We start from the raw sequence: 13,319 nt of genomic DNA on the forward strand, positions 1-13,319 counted from the left end.
CCCTGCTCCCGTCCCTGTCCCCTCATTCCCATCCCTGCTCCTGTCCCCTGCTCCTGTCCCCTCATTCCCATCCCTGTTCCCATCCCTGTTCCCATTCCCTGCTCCTGTCCCCTCATTCCCATCCCTGTTCCCATCCCTGTTCCCATTCCCTGCTCCTGTCCCCCTGCTGCCATTCCCTGCTCCAACCCCTCTACTCCCATCCCTCTGCTTCCATCCCTTGGCTCGTGTCCCAAGAATTCCATCCTCCTGCTCCCATCCCTCTGCTCCTGGTTCTCCCTCTTCCATCCACCTTCTTCCATCCCTGCTCCCATCCCCATAATTCCATCCCCTTTTCCCATCCCCTTTTCCCATCCCTCTGCTCCTGTACCCCAATTCCCATCCCCCTTTCCCTATCCTTCTGCTCCTGGTTCCCAAACTCCCATCGCCTTTTCCCATCCCTCTGCTCCCAACCCCATAATTCCATCCCCTTTTCCCACCCCCCCCTTTTCCCATCCCCCTGCTCCCATTCCCTGGAATTCCAGTCACAATCCCCCCCAAACCCCTCCTGGCTCCACCCTGTGCCTCCAGCTGTTCCTTTCCCTCTGGATAAATCCCTGCCCTACCCAAGCTCTTGGATCTGCTCCCGGGATCTGGAACCCATGGAATGAAATCCCAGAACTTTCTGGGATCCCCTGGGACCATCCATTCTCACAGCAAGTCCCTGGCTCCATCCCGGAATTCCTGCCCCCCACATTCCCAGGAATTCCCAGGCTTTTTTCCCATCCCAATAACTCCCAGCAAACGGAGCCTGGAGCGGCTGATCCCCAGGAGGAGCAGCCGATGGGAATTCCAGGAATTCCAGGTCTTGGGAATCAAAAGTGATTCCCAAAACCCACCCCAGGACCCCCAAAATTCCACCTAAATCCCTCCCTAAATTCCCACCCCATCCATCCTTTCACACATCCATGAGGTCCCAAAACTCTTGCTCCTCATTTGCCACAACTCCAGGAATTCCAGATCCTGGGAATCCCAGTGATTCCCAGACAACACCACAACTCCAGGAATTCCAGACCCTGGGAATCCCGGTGATTCCCAGACAACACCACAACTCCAGGAATTCCAGATCCTGGGAATCCAAGCCATTCCTGAAAAACAGAACTCCAAGATTTCCAGATCCTGGGAATCCAAGCAATTCCAAAAAACACCACAACTCCACGAATTCCATCTCTTGGGAATCCAAGCCATTCCTAAAAAGCTTCACAACTCTGAGAATTCCGGATCCTGGCAATCCGAGCCATTCCCGAAAAACCCCACAACTCCACAGATGTGGTTGGGACCTTCCAGAGCTTCCTTGCCCACTGCCCACATTCCCAAAAACTGGCGCATCCCAAAAACCAGCACATCCCAAAAATCGGCACATCCCAAACATCAACGCATGCCAAAAAAAGGGCACATCCCAAAAACCAGCACATCCCAAAAATCGGCACATCCCAAAACTTGGAGTATCCCAAAAATCAATGCATCCCAAAACTCAGCCCATCCCAAAACCCAATGCATCCTGAAAATCAGCACATCCCAAAAATTGGCACTTCCCAAAAATCAGCGCGTCCCAAAATGGGTGCATTGCAAAAAATGATGCATCCCAAAAATCAGCGCATCCCAAAAATCTTCGCATCCCAAAAATCAGCGCATCCCAAAAAATCTTCGCATCCCAAACATGGACACATCCCAAAGTTGGCAAATCCCAAAAATCGCTGCATCCCAAACATCAACGCTTCCCAAAAATGGGTGCATCCCGAAAGCAATGCATCCCAAAAATCAGCATATCCCAAAATGGGCGCACTCCAAAAATCGCTGCATCCCAAAAATGGGCGCATCCCAAAAAATGTTGCATCCCAAAAATCTTCATATCCCAAAACTCAGCACATCCCAAAAATTGATGCATCCCAAACATCAACTCATCCCAAAATGGGCACATCCCAAAAACCAGCACATCCCAAAAATCTTCACATCCCCAAATGGGCTCATCCCAAAAGTCAGCGCTTCCCAAAAAAAGATGCATCCTGAAATGGGTGCATCCCAAAAATTGTTGCAACCCAAACATCAACTCATCCCAAAAATCAGCATCTCCCAAAAATTGGCACATCCCAAAATGGGCTCATCCCAAAAAATGATGCATCCCAAAATGGGCTCATCCCAAAGTGGGTAAATCCCCAAACGGGCACATCCCAGAAATCGCTGCATTCCAAAATGGGCACATCCCAAAAACCAGCACATCCCAAAAACCAGCACATCCCAAAAGTCAGTGCATCCCAAAAAAATGACGCATCCCAAAATGGGCACATCCCAAAAATTGTTGCATCCCAAACTGGGCTCATCCAAAAAATCAGCATCTCCCAAAAACCGGCACATCCCAAAATGGGCACATCCCAAAAACCAGCACATCCCAAAAAATGACGCATCCCAAAATGGGTGCATCCCAAAAATTGTTGCATCCCAAACATCAACTCATCCCAAAAATCAGCATCTCCCGAAAAAAGATACATCCCAAAAATCGGCACATCCCAAAATGGGCGCATCCCAAAAATTGTTGCATCCCAAACATCAACTCATCCCAAAAATCAGCATCTCCCAAAAATCAGCACATCCCAAAATGGGCTCATCCCAAAAATTGGCACATCCCAAAAAATGACGCATCCCAAAATGGGCTCATCCCAAAAATCGGCACATCCCAAAAAAATGACGCCGCCCAAAGTGGGCAAATCCCCAAACGGGCACATCCCAGAAATCGCTGCATTCCAAAATCGGCACGTCCCAAAAATGGGCACATCCCAAAACGAGCTAATCCCAAAAATCAGCACATCCCAAAACCCAGCACATCCCCAAAAATGACGCATCCCAAAATGGGTGCATCCCAAAAACCAGCACATCCCAAAAACCAGCACATCCCAAACTGGGCTCATCCCAAAAATCAGCATCTCCCAAAAACCGGCACATCCCAAAATGGGCTCATCCCAAAAATCGGCACATCCCAAAATGGGCACATCCCAAAAACCAGCACATCCCAAAAAATGACGCATCCCAAAATGGGTGCATCCCAAAAATTGTTGCATCCCAAACATCAACTCATCCCAAAAATCAGCATCTCCCGAAAAAAGATACATCCCAAAAATCGGCACATCCCAAAATGGGCGCATCCCAAAAATTGTTGCATCCCAAACATCAACTCATCCCAAAAATCAGCATCTCCCAAAAATCAGCACATCCCAAAATGGGCTCATCCCAAAAATTGGCACATCCCAAAAAATGACGCATCCCAAAATGGGCTCATCCCAAAAATCGGCACATCCCAAAAAAATGACGCCGCCCAAAGTGGGCAAATCCCCAAACGGGCACATCCCAGAAATCGCTGCATTCCAAAATCGGCACGTCCCAAAAATGGGCACATCCCAAAACGAGCTAATCCCAAAAATCAGCACATCCCAAAACCCAGCACATCCCCAAAAATGACGCATCCCAAAATGGGTGCATCCCAAAAACCAGCACATCCCAAAAACCAGCACATCCCAAACTGGGCTCATCCCAAAAATCAGCATCTCCCAAAAACCGGCACATCCCAAAATGGGCTCATCCCAAAAATCGGCACATCCCAAAAAATGACGCCTCCCAAAGTGGGCAAATCCCCAAACGGGCACATCCCAGAAATTGCTGCATTCCAAAATGGGCACATCCCAAAAACCAGCACATCCCAAAAATCTTCACATCCCAAAAACCAGCGCATCCCAAAAAAAGACGCATCTTGAAATGGGCACATCCCAAAAATTGTTGCATCCCAAACATCAACTCATCCCAAAAATCAGCATCTCCCAAAAAGCGGCACATCCCAAAATGGGCTCATCCCAAAAATCGGCACATCCCAAAAAATGACGCCTCCCAAAGTGGGTAAATCCCCAAACGGGCACATCCCAGAAATCGCTGCATTCCAAAATCGGCATGTCCCAAAAATGACACATCCCAAAATGGGCTCATCCCAAAAACCAGCACATCCCAAAAATCCTCACATCCCGAAAGGGGCTCACCCCAAGAACCAGCGCATCCCCGAAGGGGCGCACCCCGACGTTCCCGCCCGGAATCTCCCACCCCCTCCCTGCTGTCACCGAGGAGGCCCCTCCGGGCGGCCCCTCCCCCCGAATCCACAGAATGCCGGGAATTCCCTACCCTTCTTCCGGCCACCCTCCTCGGATTCGGGCTTGCGGCTGACGGACACGACCTTCATGAGCAGGTGGTTCCCGCCCTGCCGGATCAGCGCCACCACCTGCTTGTGCCCCACCTTCACCACGTTCACTCCATTCACCTGGAAAATCCCAAAAAAAAAAAAACCCCACATGGATCAGAATTCCCAGCGGGAAAATTCCCCAAAGTCCATCCACAGAAATCCCGCCTTTTCCGCCTTTTCTCCTGGTTTTTTTTCCCCAGCTCCTTTGGGAGTCGCCACCCAGCTGCTGGAGGAGATGGGAATCGCCTTTTCCGGCTGAGAGATCCCAAAAAAAACCGGGATTTTCCCAGGGTTTCTGGAGCGTCCGGTCAGCCCCGGAAGTGTTCAGAATTCCGGGAAGGGCTCAGAATCCCTGGAAGTGCCCAAGGCCCGGTTGGAGCAGCCTGGGATCATGGGAGGTCCCTGCTCATGGATCGGGATGGGATTTGAGGTCATTCCCAACCCATTCCCGGATTCCATGAGATTCCAGGAATTCCAGGGATCTGCAGAGCTGGAAGAGCAGAGGGATTCTCCCAACCCCCAAATAAACTGGGAATTCTCAAGCTCGGATCCAAGGAACGGGGGCAGGAGGAGAGGGAAGAGCCTCGGGCTGTGCCAGGGAATTTCGGGTTGGAAATGGGGAAAATTCCTTCCTGGAAAAGCTTTTCCAGCCCAGGGCAGGGGTGGAGTCCCCATTCCCGGTGGGATTTCACATCCCTGCGGATTTGGGGGGCCGTGGATCGGGAATGGCCTTGGCAGGGCTGGGAATGTCGCATTCTCTGGGATCCGAGGTGTTTTCCAGCCAAAATGACTCCAGGGTTCCATAAATCCAAGGTTTTCATGGGAATTAGCTCCCGGATCCTCACTTTGGGAAACATTTCCATCCATAAATCCCATTTTCCAAGCTTTGGGAATAACGATTGGATTGCCAACATTCCCATCACCCCACGGATTCCATTCGCTTCCCAATCGATCCCATCACGATCCAATTCCCAAGAAAATTCCGGTGTTTTCCTCAGACAATCTGATTTTGACCCAATTCCCAAGCTTTTCCAGAAAAATCAGCTCCACATCCTGGATTTCTTTCTCTGTTTTTTTTTAGGGAAAAACAGGATGGTTTGAATCCCTGAGGACGGTGATCCTGAATTTCCTCCCGATCCCAAATTTCTTTGATGGGGTTTCCTGCTGGGAATTCCATCCCCCTGGAACGGGAACTTCAAACTCATCCCATTCCAGGCCCTGGACACTTCCCATGATCCCAGATTTCTCCAGCCTGGCCTTGGACACTCCCAGGGATCCAGGGGCAGTCCCAGATTCTCTGGGAATTCCAGGCCAGCCAGGAATTCCTTCCCAAATCCCACCTATCCCAGCATTCCTTCAGTCAGAGGTTTACAGGGAAAATCCGCTCAGTCCTACCTCATTCCCATGAAATTCCTGGGAATTTTCTAGGAATTCTGGAGTGAAACCCAGCAGGGGCTGAAATTCCCAGGAATGGCTCCTCTGGGAATGACACCAGGTTGGAAAAGCAGCAAAAATCCTGGAATAACACCGGGAATCCAGGATGGATTTATCCAGGAAAGCTGATCCTGGAAGGGGCCAATCAGGATTCTGGCAATTCCCATCCCAACAATTCCCGACAAACACAAATCCCGGATTCCCTGGGAATGACCAGGATGAAGCTCAGGGCTGGGAATGATTCCCTGGAGCGAATTTTCTGGAAAAATTCCAAGGAATGGGTCTGACGGGAGGGGGGAGGGGGAGGGAGAGCTCATCCCGGAGAAGCTGGAATGACAATTCCCGGCTCCTTTTCCCGCTCTGACTCATCTGGGATGAGCCAGCGGGAGCTGAGCTGCATTCCAGAGGGGGAGATCCCACCAAATCTTTGGGATAATTCCCATGGGAATGAGCCCCAGCGTGGAGAAACCCCAAGGGATCCCACGGAAGCAGCGGGAGAGGGAAAAGGAGCTCCTGGATCCCGGGATTTGGGAAACCACGGATGGGCAAAATTCCATCAATTCCAGCTGCCACACGGAAAAAGAGGCAGGGAAGTGAAGCAAAGCATTGGATCCGAGAAGAACCAGGCACGAGAATCCCGGACACGCCGAGAAATTGGGAAAAATTCCTGGTTTTTGGACACAAAGGCCCCTGAAGAGGAGCTTGAGGCTGGAAGGAGCCAAATCCAGAGGAAAATCATGGAAAAAGTGGCTTTGAATCCAAATGTGGGAATGAAAAATTCCCAGAGGTTGAGGAGATCCAGGAGGATCCCAAATCGAGGAGAAGTTGGGAAAAGAGGAGATCCAGGAGAAGGGAAGAGCCTCCAGCAGGATGCAATTCCAAGGAATTCTTGGAGTTGATCCTGAGCTGGAAATTGTGGGATCAGAGCCCAAGAACAGCCAAAAACCAGGAAAAATTCCAGTGGGAAGAGGTGGGAAGTGAGGCGGGAGCTGGGAGCGGCTCTGGATCGGAATCTCCAGGGGAAAAAGGTGGAATTGGAGCAGGGTCAGGATTGGAAAAGGTTGGGAATATCCAGCATTGGAAAAGGCCCCAGGCAGCGGGAATTGCCATTCCAGAGGGATTGAATTTCCCATGGATGCAGCACTTGGGGACGTGGATTGGGGGTGGGAATTCCATGGGATCCAGGGGCTTTCCAGCCTCAAGCATTCCAGGATTCCCGCTGGTGGAGCAGGGAGCACCAGGAATTCTGAGCAGGAATTCTCCCCTGGATCGTTGGGAGCCGGATTCCATGGGAGTCATGGAGGAGAGAGGAGAGGGATGGGATGGAATTCCCAGGGAGCAGATCCAGGGATCCCAGCAGGGAATTCCCATGGATCCCAGCAGGGAATTCCCAGGGATCCCAGCAGGGAATGCTCAGGGAGCAGATCCATGGATCCCAGCAGGGAATTCTCATGGATCCAAGCAGGGAATTCCCATGGATCCCAGCAAGGAATTCCCATAGATCGCAGCAGGGAATGCCCATGGATCCCAGCAGGGAATTCCCATGGATCGCAGCAGGGAATTCCCATGGAGCAGATCCATGGATCCCCACAGCGATGGCATCTGATACTGGAATGATGGGAATGGAGCACCTGGAATGTCCTGAATCCGTGATTTCCTTAAGGAATCCCATCTCGGAATGTCATGGATACCCCTGGGAATGTCCTGGCCATGGAACCGGGATCATGGATCATCCTCTGCTCCCATGGGATCATTCCCACTCATTCCCATCCTGGGAGAGGGATGTGAAGCTTGGAATTCTGGGATGGAGATTCCTCCTCCCTTGAGCACCTCTGGAGCTTTCCAATCCCAGAATTCCGGGATCGTTGAGGTTGGAAAAGAATTCCAAGGGCAGCAAGTCCAAGCTGGGCTCTATCCCAGCCCAGAGCCTGGAGTGGAATTCCAGGAATTCCTTGGACACCTCCAGGGATGGGCACTCCAAACCTCCCTGGGCAGCTCCTGCTGAGGCCTGAGCACCCTTTCCATGGGGAAATTCCCCAATGTTCCTTTTCCCGCTTTTTCCCACCCAGATTCGGAGGTGGGGAAGCGACTCTGGCTGACTCTGAGGGGACTTCAGGAAACTCCCTGCTCCGTATTCCATGAAATTTCACAGCTACATGGAAAGAATTCTGGAGCTGGAGTCACTCCTTGAGCCCGGAGGGGGAATTCTGGGAATTGTGGGGCTGGGAAAACTGGGAATGTTCCCCTGGAGAAGGGAAGGATCCAGGGAGAGCTGAGAGCCCCTTGCAGGGCCTAAAGGGGCTCCAGGAGAGCTGCAGAGGGACTGGGGCCAAGGGCTGGAGGGCCAGGACACAGGGAATGGCTTCCCAGTGGCAGAGGGCAGGGCTGGATGGGAGATTGGGAATTGGGAATTGCTGGCTGGGAGGGTGGGCAGGCCCTGGCACAGGGTGCCCAGAGCAGCTGGGGCTGCCCCTGGATCCCTGGCAGTGCCCAAGGAAAGGCTGGAGCAGCCTGGGATCCGCTGGAATGAAACCTCGGGAATGGTTCCGGGAGCAGCTCAGAGCAGGGGAGGCCTCTGCCCTCTGGAAAAGCCACGGGATGCGGAGAAGATCCCCAATTTCCAACACAATCCTGGAGAACGCTCCCAAACATTCCTGCAGGGATCATTTTTCCACCTCCCCCACCAGATCAGGAGAAGAAAAATCCCAGGAAGTGGGAAGGGGATGAATCCTGGTTGTTTTTAGGGATCTGCGCTGCATTCCCTGAGTCCCAGCCCAGCAGGAATTCCAGCCGCATTCCCCATGGGATGAAGGGAGCGCTTGTGCGGAAAAGGAGGAAAATTTGGCTGCTGGAATTCCAAAAATTCCAGGCTTTGGGTCCCCATTCCTGGGACAGGAGCCAGGGAACGGCTCCCAGTGGGAAAGGGGAGCTTGGGGTGGGATCTTGGGAAGGAATTCCCGGCTGGGCTGGAATTCCCAGAGAATCTGTGGCTGTCCCTGGATCCCTGGAATGTCCAAGGAAAGGCTGGAGCAGCCGGGGATCAGGGAAGCTTCCCTGCCCTTGCCCTTGGAATGGGATTTAAGGTCCATTCCCACCCAGAGCACTCCAGGATTTTGTGGAATTCCATCCCTTTGTCCAGGAGCTGCCAACGATCCCACACATTCCCGGGATAGGACATTCCTTGGAGGGAAGGAAGGCAGAATTCCCTCAGGGCCATCCCTTGGGACAGATCCATCCGTTGGGATAAGCATGGAGCGGCGGGAAGAGCTCCGGGAATTTTGGGATCAATCTCCACCAATAGGAAGAGAGCAGAGTGTTTGGGGTTCCCATTCCAGAGAATTTGGGATTATCCAGGATTATCCAGATCCCAAAATACTCGCGAGGATCTGAGCTCGGAACTCTCCCAGTCCATCCCATTCCCTGGGCAAATTCCCAAGGGATTTACTGGTGCAGGAATTGGGATTTACTGGAATCCGTGGAACGGATTTCCAGGGAATTGCTGGAATTCCACACCCACATTCCAGAGCCCGTTCCAGGCAGATTCCTGGAGCCTCAGGAACCTTCTCCCGGCTCCGGAGTCATTCCCAGATCCCATTCCAATCCCGCTGGATCCATCTCCCATCAGGGATCCAGGTGGGAGCTCTGGAATTTGGTCCTTCCAGGATCTTCCAGATCCAACCAAAAAATCTGGGAGAAATCCAGGAATTTCTGGGAGAAATCCCTTTTCCCAAGGGAATTCCCAAGCCTGGAACCTCCATTCCCTGCCTGGCAGGATCCGCTGCAATGAGAAATTCCCGAGGTTCTCCCATCAGCCATTCCTGGGTTGGGATCCCCGCAATCCCCAAATCCTGGAATCCGGGAATCCCTGAGGTTGGAAAATCCCTCTGGGAGCGTTCCCAACACTGCCATTCCCGCCTCCGAGTGCCACATCCATGGATTTGAAATCCCTCTGGAATGGGGATTCCCACAGCCCTGCTCAGCCTATTCCAATCATTCCCAACCTTTTCCAGGAAGGAATTTTCCCAAATATTCCATGGAAACCTCCCCTGGCCCAGCCTGTTCCCTCTCATCCCATCCCTTTTCCCTGGGATCAGATCCCGGTTCCCACCCGGATCCAGCCAGGGAATTGTTGGGAATTGTCTCCCACTCTTCATTCCGCTCCCTTGCACCCGAATCCCGCGGTTTTGAAGGAATTCCAACACTCCAACAAAACCCTCGGGATAACCGGAGACCATTCTCCACTTCCACAGAATTCCTTGGGATTCGAATCCCATTTCCCTCCTCGAATTCCTTCTGCTCCCAATCCATCCCTGCCTCGATTGCCCTCCATTTCCTCCCTCTGGAAAACCGGGAGAGCCCAATCCTCATCCCAACCCTCCGGAATTCCAGGGCTCAGCACCATTCCCGAGCACCTCTCCCGGAGATCTTTGGGATCCGCTCTCTGAGCCCGGTAATTCGGGAATGGTTATTTTTAGGAATTCCTCTCTCCTTGGTTACTGGGAAACTTCGTGTTCCAAGACATCTCCTGGAGAAATCCAAGCTCCGGATTCGTTCCCAACTCGGAGCAGAACATTCCTGCTTTTTTTTTTCTTCCCTGCACCAGAATATCCCAAATTTTGAGCACTTCCATAAAAATCCCAGAGCTGGTCCAGCCTCTTTCCTCCTTTTTTTTGGTTTTGAAATTTTCCCAGCTCCCGATGCTCCCAAATTCCCGATTATCCTGAAATCCCGGCCTTTGATATTTCCTTGGATCCTTTTCATCAGCCTCCCACGCTCCGGAGCCGGAATTATCCGCATTTCCTGCTTTTTTTGCTTCCTGACCTTTCCAGCAGGGGAGGGGATCCAGGAATGTTTCCGAGCTCCTTCATTCCCACATTCCAGAGGGGGAATTTTTTGCCCCGGTGGATTTTTTACCCCCTCTCCTGATTTTTGGGCTCCATGTCCTTAAAGAACCCTGGAATTTTGTGAATTGGGATCACGGAATGGTTGGGATTGGATCGTCCCATTCCCACCCCTGCCCAAGGCAGGATTTTTCCTCATTCCCAAAGAAAATCATGGAATTGTTGAGGTTGGAAAAGCCCTTGAAAACCACCACGAGCCCATATTCCCCAATCCATGGTGTTTGAGCATTCCCAGGGATTTGACGCCACCACTGCCCCTTCCAAAGCTTCCCAACCTTTTCCATGGAGCAACATTCCCAAATATCCCATCTAAACCTCCCCAGGGAATGCTGGGATCCCACCTGGATCAGTTATTCCCATTTTTCCTTTAATAAAACTTCCGGACAACAACAACATCCGGCATGAAATCCTGGAAGTATCCATGGATTTCCAGCCACATCTGCAGCCCAAATCCTGGGAGTTCCCACGCGGATCCTCAAGGAATCATGGAATCCTCATGGAAGTGGCCAAAGTTCTCCACAGGCTCCTCATGGAAAAAATTCCAGGATTTAAACCCTCCCAGGATGAGAGGAGACAAAAGGCTGGAAAGTCTGGATTTTCCTCTGGAATTCCGGTGGAATTTTCCCAATCCCAGCCCCGGAGAGGTCGGATCTTGTCCCAAACTGAGCAATTTCCCAGCCTGGCACTGGGAATTGCGTCACGGAGGCATTCCTGGAATGCGTTTCGTGGCATCATGGAATTGCTGAGGTTGGAAAAGCCCTCGGAGATCAAATCCCAGCATTCCCAGCATTCCCAGCATTCCCAGCATTCCCAGATCTGCCATGGCTGCCCCTGATCCAGCTCCTCCACATCCACAGGGATCTGAATCCCTCCAGGAAGGAATTTTCCCAATTTCCAACCTCAGCTGTGCCTGTTCCAGAGGCTGCTCCTGATTTTCCAGGAAGAATTCCTGCCAGCACCTTCCCTAAAGGAATTCAGGGCTGGAATTGGCACTGAGGGTGGCTCGGGAGAGCTCCAGGAGGGACAATTCCCAAAGGGAATGTGGGGACTCCGGATCCTCCTGATCCACACCTGGAGGACACCGGATCCCTCTGGATCCACACCTGGAAAACTCCTGGAAGCTCCGATGTGTGGAGCACTCTGGATCCTCCTGATCCAAACCTGGAGAACTCCTGGAAGCTCCATGACCTGGAGGAGGCTGGATCCCTCTGGATCCACACCTGGAAAACTCCTGGAAGCTCCATGACTTGGAGGACACCAGATCCCTCTGGATCCACACCTGGAGAGTTCCAGATCCTCCTGATCCACACCTGGAGGAGTCTGGATCCCTCTGGATCCACACCTGGAGAGCTCCTGGAAGCTCCATGACCTGGAGGACACCGGATCCCTCTGGATTCACACCCGGAAAACTCCTGGAAGCTCCCGGTTCCTCATCCTGGTGCTGAGGCTCCATTGGGAGCTCCAACACCCGGAGATTCCTCCCTTCCCTTCCCATCCTTCCCCAAGAGCCTCATCCCGAGGGAACAGGGACAGGAGGAGAGGGAACGGCCTCGGGCTGGGCTGGGGGAGGGGCAGGGTGGATATTTGGGAATTTCCCCATGGAAAGGGTGCTCAGGACTTGGCAGGGGCTGCCCAGGGAGGTCTGGAGTGCCCATCCCTGCAGGTGTCCAAGGAATTCCTGGAATTCCACTCAGAGCTCTGGGCTAGGGCCAAGGTGGGGATGGGCCCTGCTTGGACTTGGTGCCCTTGGAATTCTTTTCCAAGCTCAGGAATTCCGAGGAGAAGCAGTGACAGGCACATGGGAACAGCTCTGGGATTTTGGGAAGCCTCGGGAAGCTCCAGAGCTGGAGCGAAGCCTCTCCCCGGGCGGAGCAGGGACATTCCCGGTGTCACACTGGCCCCAAAAGGAAGTTCAGGGAATATGCGAGGCTGGAGCTGGGAAATTATCCATGGAAAAGGCGGAGAGGAGGAAAATCCTGAACTTGGATTCCACGGACAAAAGGAGCTCCCAGAGGGAAAGGGACAATTCCCAGTGGGGAAAGAAGAGCTCAGGGAATTCCTTCAAGAGCTCCTGAATCCATTGGAGTGAATCCAGAGGAATCCATGGAGCTGCTCCAGGGCTGGAGCCCCTCTGGAGCCAGGCTGGGAGAGCTGGGAATGTTCCCCTGGAGAAGGGAAGGCTCCAGGGAGAGCTGAGAGCCCCTTGCAGGGCCTGAAGGGGCTCCAGGAGAGCTGCAGAGGGACTGGGGCCAAGGGCTGGAGGGCCAGGAGCCAGGGAATGGCTTCCCAGTGGCAGAGGGCAGGGCTGGATGGGAGATTGGGAATTGGGAATTGCTGGCTGGGAGGGTGGGCAGGCCCTGGCACAGGGTGCCCAGAGCAGCTGTGGCTGCCCCTGGATCCCTGGCAGTGCCCAAGGCCAGGCTGGACATTGGGGCTGGAGCAGCCTGGCACAGTGGGAGGTGTCCAGGGGCTGGAATTGGATGGGCTTTGAGGTCCTTCCCAGCCACAGCACCCCGGGATCCTGGAATTCGGGAATCCTTGCCCACGGAATGCTGGCAGTGCCTTGGGAAGGGCCCGCGAGCCCCCCCGGGCTGGGCAGGGGCTGCCAGGGATCCGTGCAGGGAGAGCCCGGGAAAAGCGGGATCTGCCCCGGGATCGGGGCCGGGGGAGCTTTGCTGGGAGCCGGGCAGGGATCGGGAATGGCCTCATGGCTCTGCACAGCTCCTGCC

The 13,319-nt window shown here is 53.2% G+C and overlaps 1 protein-coding gene across 2 annotated transcripts in view; it reads right to left on the minus strand.

Moving 5' to 3' along the window:
• SHANK3 (SH3 and multiple ankyrin repeat domains 3) overlaps nt 1-13,319 on the minus strand; it is a 154,491-nt gene that overhangs the window by 37,871 nt on the left and 103,301 nt on the right. For both annotated transcript variants that reach the window (XM_069033593.1, XM_069033601.1), the window contains exon 16: nt 4,198-4,333. In XM_069033593.1, the coding sequence (XP_068889694.1) occupies nt 4,198-4,333 (136 nt within the window). The remainder of the gene's footprint in view (nt 1-4,197; nt 4,334-13,319) is intronic.

Source organism: Aphelocoma coerulescens, chromosome 1A (genome assembly GCF_041296385.1).
Source record: "Aphelocoma coerulescens isolate FSJ_1873_10779 chromosome 1A, UR_Acoe_1.0, whole genome shotgun sequence".
Taxonomy (NCBI): Eukaryota; Metazoa; Chordata; class Aves; order Passeriformes; family Corvidae; genus Aphelocoma; species Aphelocoma coerulescens.